General features: G+C 42.9%; 1 protein-coding gene across 1 annotated transcript; it reads right to left on the bottom strand.

The window, feature by feature from the left end:
• Positions 1 to 1,214: 1,214 nt before the first annotated feature.
• tgfb1a (transforming growth factor, beta 1a) lies at positions 1,215 to 17,233 on the bottom strand. The gene is made up of 6 exons (XM_012872449.3): positions 15,392 to 17,233; positions 7,201 to 7,470; positions 6,865 to 7,096; positions 2,669 to 2,819; positions 1,571 to 1,681; positions 1,215 to 1,469 (listed from the first exon to the last, which is right to left on the bottom strand). The coding sequence occupies exons 1-6, from the start codon at positions 15,720 to 15,722 to the stop codon at positions 1,422 to 1,424; spliced, it is 1,143 nt and encodes a 380-aa protein (XP_012727903.2). The 5' UTR covers positions 15,723 to 17,233; the 3' UTR covers positions 1,215 to 1,421.

Here is a 17,233-nt window from a genome sequence, read left to right on the forward strand (position 1 = left end):
GCCAATACTTATGCCCTGGACGACCTTGTGTAACACAGTTGTTTTTCCTTCACTAAAAAAGGTTTACATTTAAACTTGTTAGACTATAGTTGCACAATAAAATTCTGTACCCTGATGCCATAATTTAAAACATTTATTTGTTTTTTTTTAACACATTCTCATATGTAAAAATATGTAAAAATACAAAACATGGTTTTGTTGCTAAATCAAATCATAGAATAAACTCTTCAAAAAAAAAAAGTTACAAACACATATCAGATGAACATGAAAACTTCTTTTTTTAAATCCTACAAAAAAAGGCAATAATTTACCTTGACAATACAAACCCAAAAAAAAAAAGCCTGCATGGTTTCTCTAACCTGAGCCTCTCCAGCTAATGCGAACAAGCAGGCGGTGAATTTTTGAAGCGCTGAGCCACTTGGTGTCATCGCTCTCACATCCACTGATCTCACCTCTACAGACCAGGAAGTTAAAAAGGACAGTCTTCCTTTCAGTTATTACCACAAACATTGTGACGACCTTTTGTGTGCTGAAAAACAGAACATATGGCATATGAAATGGACAGCCCCTGTGAAATGTAGTCTGACACGTCCAGCCTTTCAGGCAGGGGGACTTTTCCCAGGATGGACTATCCCTCAGGGCCTTCTTTGCTTTCTGTATTTTACGACGTAGCCGGAAAGCGCTGGCAGTGGTATTATATTCCAGGAAATTCCCAAACGACCACTGTTTTCCACCTGGGATTTGGCGCTTTTTGCTGTTACCTCTTTTGGAAGCTGCTGTGACAAATGGAAATATCCCATCTGTGAAAACAGAACTTCTTCCATCACGGTTATTTTGGTCCTTGTGTGCTTTTTTTTTTTTTTTTTTTTTTTTGCTTTTTTTTATTATTAAGAAGTCATTTTAATCCTTACTCTAGATCCATCTGAGACACTTGTATTACTACATCTGTCCATTTAACAAATAAATTAAATTATGCTATGGCAGATGTTTTCGTTTATTTCTTAATAGAAATACATCTATCTATATATATACATATATATATAGATATATATATAGATATATATAGATATATATATATACATATATATATATATATATATATATATATATATATTTGTGTGTATATGTATGTATGTATATATATATATATATATATATATATATATATATATATATATATATATATATATATATATATATATATATATATATATATATATACATACATAAAAATATGGATGATTTTAATGCAAAGACGTCCAACGTTTCATGAGAATCCGGTGTGGTCAAAGATCTTGTAGAAGAAAAAGCTGGAGATCCACTTCAAACGATCACATTGTCCTTCCTGTGGTTTCAAAAGCAGCCTCCTCCATTGTTGTTTTGCTTCCAGAACACCCAGAGCCGTGTGCCATGGTGTATTTTTAGCTACACTTGCAGGACTTAACTACCATGTTGGACAGCTGGTCCACCTGTAAGTAGAAATGAAGCGTAAATCATACGCGGGCGTGCAGCTTTTCACATCGTCACGTTCCGTAAACATTTCTGCTAAAAATATCGGAGGCATTGATACCCTGTGTTGCCTTCCCACGTAGTAGAGGATTGGCAGCGGGTCCAGTGTCTGGGGAACGCAGCACGGCTGGGCGGACGCTCCTGGGTTGTGATGTTTATACAGAGCCAAAATCTGCCAGGGGGGGAAACAGACAGAGAACAAACGAGCTCAGCAGAGAACTTCAGGCGCCGGCCAAAGCGGGTTCATCAGGTCCGGTCCGGTTAAAAGGGCGCCGAGGTTTAAAAGAGTAACTGAGCCGAACGCGCTAAAGATTTCCTGCCCAACCGTTGAGCCACGCTGCCGTTTGATTTCCTCTGAAGGGAGGCCGGAGTTTCCTCTGGCCGTGTGGGGCCTAGAGTGATGCCCCCTCCCTCCCCTGTTGCTGCGCACTGCCAGTCAGCTGGCAAGTCAGCTCTTTGGGCTGCAACCGTTGGGCGATTTTTTTTTTACTAATGCTTTTATACATTTTTAAACATTAAGTGGGGAAAAATGCATCTTTCTTGGCTGAAACTGACGAAATACCAAGACATTTCCCCAAATAAGCGAAATCACAAGAAATTCACACGTACAGAGTTAAAGAAAAGGAAAAAAAGAACAGGAAGCTTTCACACCGGAACAGAAACAACTGCTGTGTACGAGTTCTTAGGCGGCTAGATCACCGCTCACTTCATCACTTTGCAGTGCTGACTTTGTAATATTTAAATATGAATTAAATGTGATTAAATCTGGTCCGTTTTAAGAGCAACGCTACACAACACGCACACACGCAGCAGATGGGCCCCCGCCAGCAGCTAATGTTATCTTGTTTGCTCACAGGCTGATAGCAGTCGGTAAATCTGTTTTTTCTGGGTCATAATGAGCAGATGGTAGAAGTAAAGATATAACAGAAGACACCCGAAATGCTTTCTAACCGTCATTAGACTGTTTGCTGCTTTGAAAGCTCCTCTAACTATGGAGAAGTGTTGTTTTCTGCTGAAGGGGGTTTAAACACATCTCCCTCTTCTCTGGGTTGCTGCCGTTTCAGAGCAAGTTCTTACTAAGCGACTGAAATAACTCATTAACTTATCAAGAAAAACAGCAGTCTGCTTGTGAAGAGAAGGTTGCGTACTGACATCCTACCTGAGAGTATTTATTTTCAGCGTTCCAGATGTATGTGCAGGACCCCATGCAGTAGTTAGCGTGGTAGCCTGTGGGCTTGTGTATCCACTTCCAGCCCAGATCTTTCCTGAAGTCGATGTACAGGCTCCGCACGCAGCAGTTCTCCGTTTGGCTACGTCGGACAAATAAAATGAGAACATGTTACTACTGTGTAATGTCAGATCTAAAAATTAAAAAACAACAACACATGAAGCATGACATACAGCTGAGTGAAAACGAGGCAATCCCAAAAGTGAAACTGGAACTTAATTCTGAACTGGACTGAGTGGATTTTAATTTGAACCCGTTTGCTTCTTTGTAAATGTGTTTAATTTCCATTAACTGGTGAAACACACCGTCAGTAAAACTGAATTATACTGAAACCAAACAGAAAGGCTGTTATTTCCAGCTCTGTTTAGTGACTGGCTATAAATGGCTTTAGTGTGACTTACCGGGACACTTTTAAAAGTCTAACTCTCCCTGCAATATTTGCTCAACGAGAACCCCGTCTATAGACCATGGGTTAATAATAAACCTGCTCTTATTGATTTGCACGTGCCAGCAGGGATGCCCTCAAATACGTTTTTGCACATTGATTATTTCATGCGTTCAACACCTACTCCCTGTGAGAAAACTGAGTCAACATAATTGTCCCCCATGCCAAATCTGTCTTAATTAACTGTGATTAAGCTGAGTTCAGTATCGCTAACCGCACCCAGCTCTCATTACTGTGAGACATCTCTAAAAAGCAAGCAACACTCTATGTCCCCATCTCACGATATTCAAGGGCAGAAAGGGATACAAAGTAATTTTTTAAGCTTTGGGACTCAAGCAGACCAAAGTGAGAGCCACCGTCCACAGATGGAGAAAACCAATCTTGGCGTCTTTAAAGCTCCGGGGTAACGTAGCTTGGTGCGACACCGCGGCGCCGTAAAGCTCCGGGCTCGTGATGCAGGGGTAGGAAAGATAGCGGGGGAAGTTCAGAGGGGAAAACCACTGCTGACCGGACCAGGAACAACACCAAGGCACGTCTCACATTTACCGAAAGCACTTCCTGGTGATCTCAGTACATGGGGGGGGGTTTCTGTGTGGACTGAGTTGACAAGGGATTTTGGAAGGTGTGGCTTGCTGGTACATCAGGTGTAAAACTAACTAAGCATGTTGGGAAAAATAAAATATGCCCGAGAGTTAAACCAGCAGAAAGGGCAATGTGTAACCGTCTGGTTGTGCAGAAGGACAACGATCCGAAGCAAACGAGTAAATCTAACTCTAAACTACTCTAACTACTTATAACAATTAGAGTGGGTCAGAACTGCTCTGCAGGGCTTTAAAACGCTTTGTGCAGTTCACACCAGTAGTTACTTTTTCATGTGAAGCCAGGTTGGTGTGGGTAAGGCAAGGCAAGGCAAGGCAAGGCAAGGCAAGGCAATGCATTGGGAAGGCAAGGCAAGGCAATGCAAGGCAAGGCAAGGCAAGGCAAGGCAAGGCAAATTTATTTGTATAGCACAATTCAGTACAGAGACAATGCAAAGTGCTTTACATGATTAAAATATAGGAATAAAAGCAAGTAGGGATAGAATGTAGAAACAAAAAAGAACATTAAAAACAGTAAAACAGTTTAACTGGAACATTCAAAGGCAATTTTAAACAAATGTGTTTTTAATCTCGATTTAAAGGAACTCAGGCTTTCCGCACTTTTACAGTTTTCTGGTAGTTTGTTCCCGATAAGTGGAGCGTAGGTAGATTTACGTTCCATTAATAAATGAAATTATCATTTGAAAACCTTTATTTGGATTCACTCAGAGCATCTTTGCCCGATATTAGCATTTGTTTGATGATCGGAACAATTTAAGAGCGACGACAAAATTTAAATAAAAACAAGAGGCGACAAACCTTTGGACCACATTGTTTAAAATGTGAGCAATAACATAAAAATATTTTTACCGTGAATTTTTTTTTTCTTTTGTTTTACCTGGTCAGCAATAGCTTGGACATTCAATATTTAATAAGACGTTTGCATTGATTAAAAAAAAATGGCTAGCAGTTTCCTAAATATTTGGGTTGAATGTTTTATACTTTGTTGGTGTAGAAAATGTTTTTAGTCTATTCGGCTAAAAAGGGTCTTTTTGAGTAAATAAAATATTAAAACGAAGGCAAAAAAGGGCAATAAAACAAAAATACTTTGGGTTGAACAAAACCTTTCCATTTAAAAAGAAATGCATTTTTCATGGAGCATCTAATCCTAAAAAATGTCATACAGTGTCTGTCTGCATCAGCTGGAGGGCCAAATTTGGATAATTCTTGAACTGTGTTACAAAGGTATTGGTTTGGACATCCCTGAAAGTGTTCAGGGTGCCGCTCTGAAACAGATTCTGCAGAGAGGAGACTCTTCCAGCTCACCTCACCATCCTCAGCAGGACGCCAACACACCACAGTTCTGTAGAAAGCTGTGGGGAAGCTGGTAGGCAGTTTCAGTTTCCACAGAAAGAGCCTCTACTGCAGGGCCTCTTTCACAATCCCAGCGGAGTTTCTAAACCAGGTGAGGTCGTTGTAATCTGCACGCTGAGGAGGTTCACGCTGTCCAGCCTGTCTGCTGGAGGGTGTTAGCGCTGCTCATGTTGGGAGACCTCTCATGATCGCCTTCGTTCTGTGACGGCGCATCGGGACGTTGTCTCTAGATGTTTGACTTCCTCCTTGTTCATCGTTCCTAAGAATTTCTCGCTACTCCATATCATCCAAAGAGCCAATGATGACGTGTTACAGTGTAAACTGCAGTGGTCCGAGCCCTCGGCCTTGTGGAGACCCAGTTCTGTCACCCTGTGGTTGTTTTAGAGCACAGGTGTCAAACTCAAGGCCCTCGGGCCGAATCCCGCCCGTCAAGGTAAATAATCCGGCCCTCAAGAGCCAAAAAAAAAAAAGGCACATCGAGTCATAAAGTAAAGGCATATATCCTTTTAAAGTGTATAAATTGGCTAAATCTGTGCCTCCTGTAAGTTTAACTCACCCCAATATCAACTTTTGTTGCAGACAAACTGTATAAACTGGGCCTAAGATTGCTACTTTTATGTTACTGTGCATTTTTTATACTTCTATGTGAACTGGAATGAAATTAGAAATTGAAAAGTATCCTCTATACACGTGCAGCTGGCCCTTTTAATGACTTCATGACACCAAAGTGGCCCCATATATAAATGAGTTTGACACCCCTGTTTTAGAGGGTAAACCTCTGCAGTGCGATGGGTCCTTCCCTCATGGCTGTCAGCTCTTACTCCTCTATGAGAAAGCCCCCCTGTCTCTCCACACTGTCATTGTGCTCACTCTCGCCGACAGGTAAGACACTGACTGCTCGTAATTTACACATTGCAGCTTTTAATTCAGCAAACCGTCAATTTAAATGAAAGCCCTATATTTGAAACACTCTATTTATCTTTTTGGTGCTAAGGTGAACTCAGAAAGTTGCCTTAAACTTACAGAAATCTGTAAAAGTGTGGAAAGCCTGAGTTCTTTTAAATCAAGATTAAAAACACATCTGTTTAAAATTGCCTTTGACTGTTCTAGTTAAACAGTTTTACTGTTTTTAATGTTCTTTTTTGTTATTACATTCTATCCCTACTTGCTTTTATTCTATTTTCTATCTACATTTTATTATTTTGCTATATCTTAATCATGTAAAGCACTTTGTATTGTCTTGTACTGAATTGTGCTATATAAATAAATTTGCCTTGCCTTGCCTTGCCTTGCCTTGCCTTAAAGCACTAAGTTGATGATTAGTATGAGGGATTGCTGCAAAGACATGTACAATGCAGACGACTCTCCCTGTGGCTCTACGGTTCTCCAGGAGTGAAAGCTGCTTGTTGGGACTTTGAAGCAATCAACTGGTTCCCTTATATAGGAAATTTTTGTATAATATTATTGAATTTGACTTTGTAAAGTGCCTTGAGATGACATGTTTCATGAATTGGCGCCATATAAATAAAATTGAATTGAATTGAGTTAATTCAAGGTGTAAACCTCTGTTTTAAAAGTACTGTATGTCACTTTGTGCAGGTGGGGTTACAGTAAAACACCACCTGCTATCTAATGTCTCAAAGTGATGCACAGGTGCGTTGTGTTTACCACAGCCAAAGGATGACCACAGCTTTTTGAAGGTAGATAAGCCGTTATTATGAATTGCTTACGCTGTGCAGGTTTCTGGTCCGCTGGTGGAGCGTTTCCTGCGTGACGTTTGGGGGCTGCTCATGTTCTTAGGGATGGACATGGTCAGGATGTACGGCGGTTGCTCCACCATCGATTCCATGGATGCCGTGTCTCCTCGTTTCTTCCCGATCCCCGAGATGGTGAAGGTGAACTGGCTGGATACCGCCTGCTCACATTCGCAGAACACGCGCAGTTCGAACTTCTGCTCATCCTCTGGCAAACAGACACGTTGGGAACATTTCAGCCAAACCGCACCAAGCCAACCGAGACACGGGCTGGACCAGAACACTGACCACGGGCTAAGGAGAAAATCTCACCTTTGTCTTTGAGCCACTCCTGCAGGGGTTCGGTGACGTCGAAGGACAGCCACTTGCCTTTCATTGCATTGGTGACGAAGCGGGAGGCGTGGTAGCGGGTCGAGGCTCCCGAGCTGTAGTACAGCTCCACGCGCTGCTCGTCGGGTATCGAGGTGGTCTTGACGAGCATCCGTAGCTCCGCACTCGTCAGCAGGTGGAAATCGCCCACGCTGTTCCGTATCTCAGCGATGTTGAAGGACATTGTTTTGGTCCTTTCTGAGGTCATGTTGCCTATGTGATGAAAACAAAAAACAGGTAATTAATTGTTTGGTCTTAATTTCAACGACCTAAAGGAAAGAAATGAAAAGAATGCATTTTGAAAACATTGAAATCTGGGGGATGATGTATGAATTACTGTGTGGGACGGTGTTTCCAAACCCGCTTTGGTCCAACAGAAAAGCACCAGGTCAGATGCAAATGTCAGAATCTAAAATACCAATCAGAAATACTCAAGACTGCAAGATAACGAGGGAATAAAATATCACTTGTCACAACCTCCACTGTGTCCTCTGTTTCTTTCAGCTCCTGACCACAACGAAAATACTTTAGTATTAGACTAAACGAGTCCATGCTTATCTTGGCTTGGGCAATCCTTTCAACCTGACGTGCCAGACAGTTTGTTACTGAGCCGTCTGTAAAGTATTCCTGTTTGGAAAATGGCCGGCAGATGGATGAAGCATCTGCCGATCCTCATTCATCGAACACCAGATGGATTCCCCAGATTCAGAGCAGCAATTATCTTTATATATATATATATATATATATATATATATATATATATATATATATATATATATATATATATATATATATATATATATATATATCTTTTTAATGCTTTATAAATGTAATTTAAATTACTCAGTGTCCTGCCACATGTTATTGGCACCTCTGGCAAACAGATGTCTAAGTATTGAAATAAGCTCATTTTCTAAATTGAAGTAGTATAGTCAATGAAATGATGAAAGCCTATTCATTGAATCCAAGTAAAGTTCTGTTTTTAGTTTACATTTAACTTTTTTTTAGTAACTTAAAAGTCATTAATGACTTTCTGTTTCCAGGGGGGACTAATATGGCGTGACACACATTTCGTGTCAACATGGAGACGATGCAAAAACAAACTATTCTAGTAAGAAATGTTCACTGATGTCAGAAAAAAGGGTGAAATAAAGAAACTCCTGACCTAAACTTTCACATATCTATAATCAGTGCTCTTTTACATTTTTTTACTTTTAGTAAAAAAATGTTTTGGACTTTTAGTTAGTAATCCTTAACTGCCTCTTTTTCCTGGGGATAAAAAAAGAGATCCCCATCTCTCTTAGCCTCTCTGCAAAATAGGAGAATCTGGTGAATATGGAAAACAAGAGAGGAGCAAACAATAACAATAAAAAAGGTTGAAAACTGTTTTAAATGTGAGAGACGAGGCCGGCCGAGGACCTAAGTTTGTCCTTAAACCTCAGATAGAGAGTAGGATGGTGAGCTGAGGTACAAGAGCTCACAGTTTTAGGATCCAGCAATCAAACAGTGATGTTTTTTACACTACATCTTTACCTAGGATGCAAATGTGGAATTTGCTTTAAAACTGTTTTATATTTGTGCCAAATATAATTACGATAACTAAGGTCAAACTTCTGGGTCCAAGAAAGCAAAAAAAAAAACAAACTCTAAATTACTTTCTTCCTCACACTTCACTTTTTATTTGAGAGGTATCCTACGGCAGGTGCAGGGCGGCGCCATTTTTACGATCTGTTCCCTCAATTCACACAGGAAGTTTTGGACGTTATAGTTTGCGGAGACCAATAGAAAGGTAAGAAAACTTAAAGGTAAATTCAGTGGATTTAATGCGTAAACCTTATTTAATACCTGCAGTTTAACCCCTCCCCTGAGAGCAGGAGGATGAGAAACCTAAACCTAAGACCAGTTGATTCAAGATTAGGGATGCACCAATATGAAAACTTGGGCTGATATCGATATCCGATAATAATATTGCTTTTATGTCATGGCAACCGATATTTACCGATGTGTATTTATATAAATATACACACATTTATATTTCTGTGATGGTCAAATTTTGTACAGTTTGTACCGAGTGAAAGCTATGCTAGCTGAACTTTTGAACGTGAATTATAATCTACACTTACACGCTGCTTTTCATGTCTTCTTTCAACACCATGAAAAATGGCCACACTGCTGACATTTCTGCTTCATTAAAAAAAAAAAAACGTGACCTACCCCCTCCCTTCCTCACACGCAGACACAAAGGGCAACTAAATGGATAAAAAAAAAACATCTGTTGGTAATATCAACCCAGTTTTACTTATCAGATGGATACCGATACCTTAAAAAATGACAAACATTGGCCGATACTGATATTATGGTCGATATATCGTGCATCTATATTTAATATGACTTCATTAACTTCCTGTTGGGACACTGTTTATTTTTCAGATTAAACCTGCAGGTTGTTCTCCATAAATATGAGTCATTAAGTTAGTCCTCATTAGACAACAAGTCCTTCCAGTTGCAAGTCAAATATCCTTTAGCAAGGCGCGCTCTTTGGCAAACAACAATTCTCATACTGGTGTTGGAAACAAATCCTCTGGAGTATCTAGTTTGCATAGGCCTCAGTAAGCCGATGATTAATAGATATGTATTTGAATGTTCACTTAAAATGGTTTAGGCAACGAACATAAAGTCCCTTTGATCCAGTATTTGCATCCTGCAAGTCTGCTTATCCCCATAATTGTGTTTTCATTACTAAAATGTTTGTTTTTTTCTCATAATTCGGCCATCAATAGCCATCTGCCGATTTCACAGAGTTACACAATGATCTCAACTAAAGCCAAACATTTATCTCTTCCAGCTGCTACAGCTGAGAGTTTTGTTTTCCCAAAGTGTTGCAGCAACTGTAATCCCCGAGCCTTCCTATAACATGACAAGCGGGAACATTTCCCCTGCAGTTTGATCAAACACAGAGTCAGGCTACTGAGCGCGGCTACCGACGGCTTTAACAGCGCAAATCTTCTGGTGTCATACAGTTCATTATCGCAGATAACGTAAGATTGAGGAGTGCACAGATAAGGACTGAAAAGAAGGGTAAACAGGCTTTCACCAACGTTTAGAAAAATAGAGATGGTGCAGCAGCAGTGTGCAGGAACAGGGTGGATGCATAGAAAAACAGCCTTCACGGCGTGCGAAAGGGTGTGAAGAAATTGGAGATGCACATATATCAATGCAATGCCTGGCACTGGACCAAATCCTCCACTCTGCCTGAGCCTGCCAAAGCCAGGAGGTCTCTGCTCCCGGGTCCAGGAATTACTCTGACAGGAACCCAACCCAGCCGTGCATACTTGCTCTGCACGCTCGGCCCAGGCCGTACCAGGATTCTCCCTGCCACGGCTGCTTATGTGTTGTTTACCGCCGCCGGCGCTTGACTTGTTGCAGCCGTTGTAAAGGCGGGGGGTGGGGAGGAGGAGGGGAGGGGGGGGGTGCCCAAAATGAAACTGAAAAGCGCTGATCTGGAGTGCAAGGGGAAATGAGATTTTTTTGACGTTCTGCCGGTCCCACCCAGAATGGAGTCAAATGTTTGGTGGAAAGACGGAGCATCAAAACCGAGCGCGGCGCGCAGCAACGGCCAGCTAGCTTAGCTGAAGTGTGTGAAAAGTTAACAGAAGTGCTTTTGCTACAGGAAATTAAGTCACTTCCCTTAAGAAGCGCGCCTGCTGCAGTTTTGTGTTTACAGCAAACGTTGGTCCTCGCTTCTACTTCTCCACAGCTCAGTGTCTCTGAGTGGCCATTAACAGCTTGTGTGCATGATAAAAAAAACACACAATGAGTGGAGATTTTCTGCTTTATTCTGGACTGAAACATTGAAGCCTCACTCCTTCAGAGGTAGCATCCTGCCACATAGGTGTGTGTTGGTGAGGGGGGGGGAGGATTTGTGTGTTGAGCTAGGGCCTATCTGCAGGTAAGCCAGGGACAGCTGTTGTGACAGGTTGGGAGACAGCTCTGTAATTACCAGTGGGAGGAATCAGATTCCAGCAGCTGGCTAAATGTCTGCCTTCTTTATGCTCTGCTTCCTTCACTCGCTCACTGATGTCTTGCTTCAATGATTTACTGACGGCCCACCGCCACCAACGCCTCATCTCGTTTCAGAAAAAGACGCTCGTACAGCACCTTGCGGTTGCTTGGCAGAGAGGTGAGGGCACGCTGGTTCGTTCCACGCCGCACACCGGCGTTATGGGAGAGGCCAATCTGTGTGGTCTTCTGGGGAGGGATGTGGCTGAAGCAATTTCGCCTAATCTACGACGAAATTACCGCAACGGAGACTTAAAACTATTACGTTTTAAAATGCTCTGCACCCCCCGCGAGCTGTTTCTGGTTTTCGGGGAAGAGTGAGTCATTCTGTAAAAAAAAATAAGACAGCAGATTTGGTAATGAACGCCCGACAGCGCCCTTCCCCTGCGTATCGCCACCGCTGGTGAAGACGCGTAAAACACTGCTTCTTTTCTGAAGAAGAAATTATGCAATCGCAAATTGCATATTTTCAAACGGGACTAAGTACTAAATGACTTCCAGTGCCTCTGGGGTACAAATGGCCTGACCCGGGCCTATTTCTTCTAGCCTCTCTCCAACACAGGAAAGACAAGAGAACATAGGCAAGGCAATGCAAGGCAAGGCAAGGCAAGGCAAGGCAAGGCAAGGCAAATTTATTTGCAAAGCACATTTCAGTACAAAGACAATGCAAAGTGCTTTACATGATTAAAATATAGGAAAATAAAACAGAATAAAAGCAAGTTGGAATAAAATGTAGAAACAGGGAAAATAAAAACTAAAAGCAAATATTAAAAACTGTTTGACTACAAACTTGAACTAATGATGTTTCAGTAAAACAGTTTAACTAGAACAGAGTCGAAGGCAATCCTAAACAAATGTGTTTTTAATCTTGATTTAAAGGAACTCAGGCTTTTACAGTTTTCTGGAAGCTTGTTCTTGATAAGTGGAGCATAGGAACTAAATGGAGCGACGTGGCAAAGAGGTTTGGGAGTTCATCTTGCAATTGGCGGGTTGCCAGTTCGATCCCCCGCGCTGACTGTCTGTCGTTGTGTCCTTGGGCAAGACACTTCACCCGCATTGCCTGCTGGTGGTGGTCAGAGGGCCCGGTGGCGCTGGTGCATGGCAGCCTAATTTTTGTCGGTCTGCCCCAGGGCAGCTGTAGCTACTAGTATAGCTCACCACCGTCAGGGTGTGAATGAATGGGTAAATGACTGAATTTTGTGTGAAGCGCTTTGGAGGTCGTCAAGACTAGTTAAAGGGCTATACAAGTAAAAGCCTGTCTCTACCATTCAAGCAAACCAGAAGAAAACAGCTAATATACTTACAATATATGTAACTGTAACTGTAACCACAACTGCAATAACTAATGTGCAATAATCTATCTAATACACTGTACTACAACCCGTGCAATAATCCTGATGTAGTGACTTCTGCTGCTATCAACACCTGAACATATGTCAGTACAAATGTATGTATATATGTACAAATGTATACACGAATGTATATGCACATATATACGTGTAGGTACGTATGTATGTAGGCGTATAGATATATGTATTTATATAAGTATATATATATATATATATATATATATATATATGTTTATATATATGTATAGACCACTATGAATGTAAATAAGACATCATATGCCCATTCCTATTTCCTTTTTGTATTTTTTTTTTTGGTATTGTTTTTGATCCATTGTATATATGAAGATTCACTGTATATAACTGAATGCACCTTCCCTACTCTGCACCTTCTTGTATGAGCCGATGTGACGAGTGAATTTCTCCACTGCGAGATCAATAAAGACTATCTTATATAAAAGTCACATAGCCACCCCCCCTCACTCTGCATGACGTACCAACATGGGGTGGCAACGCGGTAAAACTAATCATGGTTGAAAGAACAGTAGGATGTGTTGAGTGGGGTGGTACTAAAAAAACAGACTGCACCAAACAAATGAGTCCTACTGTACTTCCCACAGAAAAACAGAAGTTAAACTGTTTCCTTTAATGCCATGCGTGTGCATTTTTACATTTGCCCCCACCTTTAATTCAATACCTTCAGCCTTAATGTTGCTTTATTGTTCGCATTGCACAACCACACATGCATGATATTTGTGGAGCTGGCATTCGATTTGCGAGCGAGGCTGCTTGTTTTGTAGATGTGAGCTGGGCGAAGGCACAGGAGGGACGTTCTCTGGCACTGCGAGGGGGGGGGGGGGCTCGGAAACACATGCTCCCCGCGGGCAACGCTTGTACCGGACCTGAGTCACTCAGCATCGCAGTGGCCATCAGCCTGCCTTCCTTCCTGTCAAGCTGCCTCGTCACAAACATGCTGCAAACACACTGATAATAAGCTCAGGAAGCCCAGCAGAGAGAGAGAGGGAGAGAGAGAGAGAGGAATTAGAGGCCAGAGAGGAACAGAAAAGGGCTAATTGTTGTTAAAGAGATATGGGAATCCAAGGGAAATCGCTCGGGGAGAGATATGATGGAGGGCGGGCGACACGATAAGCAAGAGAGAAGGCAATTTCTAAAGTTCCAGTGTAGGAAATCCCCAATCCCTTAGAGACAGTGCAACAGTGTGAAAAAGGGAAAACCAAAAGAGAAATTATGGCAGTGAGAGAGGCAGCTTCACACGTATAGTCATCGTTGTTCTGCTGTTTGCCATCCTGCTCTTTGGATGTCATCTGAGCAGAACAAAGCCGTGCCCGTCATCATGGAAGTGGCTTTGTTCTCCCTTCTGCTCTCCACTCCTGAGCTTGGTCCATCCACTTCAAGACTTTCTTTTGATGTGGTGGATAAAGGCGGGGGGGACGGGTGGGGGGGGTGTATGCCTGCCTGATAAAGTGAGATGCACAGGCATGCAGAGAACAATGGGGCATTGAGACCAAACCAAAAAATTATGTTTATCGTTATAGCTTGGGAGCCATAGCACAATTACAGCCGAAGACCATTTGGCTGTGCAAACAGCAGATGCAGCCGCGCCAAGCAAACCGTGTTAATGGAGCAGTAAAAAAGAGAGAGCCGGTTGTCATGAAAGCCGCAGAGAGCATCGAATCTCGTGCAGCCGGCTTGTAACTCCTGTGATCTCTGATCTCATAAAGCTGCCTGATGTTGAAGGTGATGCGCACACGCTGAAGGAATTTATAGATCCGTTTTGATGAGCTTAGGCTGCAGTTGGTCCAGCTCGGCGTCGGCTTTTTACAAACAGAAATGTCCACCCTTCTTTCCTGTCTGTTCATTTAAAAGGGGATGTTTTAAAGATGAGGTTGGACAAATGAGTTGAAAAGTCCTTTTTCTCACCAGCCTTGACCTCAGAATCCAATCTGAATTCCTAGCATATTAAACTCTGTGATAACCTCAGAAAAATATGTTTTTATTTCCCACCCATCGCATTTCCCTTTGGGATTGATGACATGCTTTTGAAGTGTAGTGAATACTTATATTTTTATCAAAACCATAACATTATACAACCTCCTTGCATTTCTAAAAGACAAAATCCAGAGAAAAACATGAGTATTAGTTTTCACTGCTCATGGTAATCAGTCTGGTCACGCCGTCTATCAATTAGCAAACAGCTGAGGAGCTGGATGTGGTGAAGTTGGGGACGATGTCATTCCCATGACCAACACAAATGAAGCCTGGTCCTCTGTCAGCCAGTTCAGTGTCTCTGGGTTCTTGAAACCAGCTCCTCTGCACTTCTAAGAGGTTTCTGACAAAGCCAGCATCGGTGTAGAAAGACTCAACCTTCTGGCTGTTGGTGCTCATCAGCTCTACATCAGTAATTTAGTTCGAAAGTTCCTTCACTAAGCATTGTGTGAGAAATTCTCCGAGCACCACTTAAAGCTGGCGTACTTGCGTCCCTGTTAGAAAATCATGGATCTGAAGGCTAACTCTCTTCTTGTTTTGTTTGAACACCGATCTGAGTTCAGAAGAGTGGCAGTAGAAGCATAAATCACAGACATACAATTATCTGACGTTCTTACAGCCGTCCTAAGACCATCGGCAATTGCCCTCGTTCTTAAAAGCGGGTAAGGGTGCACGAGGAGTCACGATTTACGACCCACTCCGTCGAGTTAGCGCGTACTTACTGGTCATGTTGAACTTGTTCAGCACTTTGGCAAAGTACTCCTCCTCCTCCTGCTCTGGGGAGATGTTACTCTGGACTTTGACCTCTTGCTCCTCCAGCATGTCCTTGGTGCTGTTATAGAGGGACAGCAAGGTGTTGGGGATGTCCTCCTTTTCTCCTGCTTCTTCCGGCTCAGGAGCTTTAGGCAGACGCAGCTTGCTGAGGATCTGGCTCCTAATAGCCTCTATACGCTTTTGCCTCACTATCTCCAAGTCCAAAGTCTTACAAGTGGACATACTTGACACGTTCTCCAGCATGTGCAGGACCATCACCACCAAGAATCCCAGCTTCATCGTGACAGGTTCGCAGCTCAACCCCTTCTGCTGCTGAGTAAATCCCGTCTCACCTTTTTCTCTTTCGCCGCCTGCCTCCTGGTCGAGGATGCTTTGGGAGTAGTGAATCACTCCGAGGAGAGGTGAGACTGACGCAAGGTGTTTACACACAACACAACAATTACAGCAGTGTGGAGAGTCCAGAAAGTGCCGCAGCTGTCCCCGCTGCCGTGAAAACCACCTAAGAGTCCTGTTTGCATAGAAGCAGGTAGAGAGGATCGGGGTGGGCAGGCGGACGGCGAGCGTTAGGCCAGCCTCTGACTCAGCCACCGAGGTAACCCAATGATGGCCCACACTGGGAAGTAAGAGCTGTCAAAAGCTAAATAAAGCTCATCCACGCATTGAGAGCTCTCCAAACCCTGGCATGACTTCTGCAACACCCATCAGTCAGAAACAATCCGACGGGCCAACGGTCCTGCGTCTGCACTCGCAACCCAGCTTGTGACTCTCAGTCCTCCACCTGCAATATTTAGCGTAATCCTGTCTTGCTCAGAGCAAGTTTACGCCGCTCCACGTGTCAGCCCTGCACTGTTGCTCAGTAAGCAGTCTCTTATTACATGTCCCCGGAGGCAAGTGGAGCAAATGCGAACGGAGCTGCAGCCCAATAAGCAAAAAAAAAATGATGACGGGTGCTGGCAGACTCCGACTTACTCACTTTCTGCGCCTGAAGGCTACGAACCTGTCACGGGCTTTCGTTGCTGCTTGAAGAGCGGAATCTCTTCGCCCACCAGTTCAGACTATTCTAGATGGATTTGATTCTCAGAAGTATTTGTTTAAAGAGAGAAATATGCAGCTGAACCCTGAAGTGGTACGTTTTCCTATTTCACTTTGCAATAGTCCCAGAGTTCTTCACACACCAGCAAATAAAAACATGTGACAAACATAGATTGCACTTAGCTCTGACTACCTCTTTTCACAGATAACAGCATGTGATCGGCACAAAGCTGAGTTAAAACCAGCTTTCAACGCCTCCGACTCAATGCCAGAGCAGCTTCTCCCCTATCTGCCGTGTTCCTATCATGATAACGCAGAAGGATCATCTGCCTACTTCAGAGACAACATTAGTGCAAGCAGGCCTGCTATCGGACGTTTAGAGTGTCACCCTCAAGGCGACCCTGTCCTTGTGGAAAAGTTTTCTTTCAGAAATCAGACACACCTTCTCTTTACAACAGAGCACCATCCAGACCCAGTAGCAGCCAACCCCGGCAGTAGCAGGAGGAACAGCCCTGTTTAGGGAACTGGATCGCAGCTTTTCCTCTTATCCATCCACTGGTGTCACCTCGTTTCTGCCCTCTACCGCTCCTTCACACCTTCTCCCTCGGATTCTCCTCTGACACAGCTCCCCTCTCACACCTTCTCTTTGTCTCCGCTCTCTGCCGCTGCCTGTCAGAGCTTGCTGTTCACAAAGTGATTTGTGGGAACTCCGCGCTCAGATAACTTGTACACCCGTTCCCCTCTCTCTGTTTCTCTCT

The sequence above is a fragment of the Fundulus heteroclitus genome, chromosome 18 (assembly GCF_011125445.2).
Source record: "Fundulus heteroclitus isolate FHET01 chromosome 18, MU-UCD_Fhet_4.1, whole genome shotgun sequence".
Taxonomy (NCBI): domain Eukaryota; kingdom Metazoa; phylum Chordata; class Actinopteri; order Cyprinodontiformes; family Fundulidae; genus Fundulus; species Fundulus heteroclitus.

Bases quoted from the DNA above. Each gene is read 5' to 3' on its own strand.
- tgfb1a (XM_012872449.3), bottom strand. From the start codon at position 15,722: ATGAAGCTGGGATTCTTGGTGGTGATGGTCCTGCACATGCTGGAGAAC. The intron at 7,471-15,391 runs GTAAGTACGCGC...TTCATCACATAG, and splicing joins GAACAAGTTCAACATGACCA to GCAACATGACCTCAGAAAGG. The intron at 7,097-7,200 runs GTGAGATTTTCT...TCTGTTTGCCAG, and splicing joins GGAGTGGCTCAAAGACAAAG to AGGATGAGCAGAAGTTCGAA.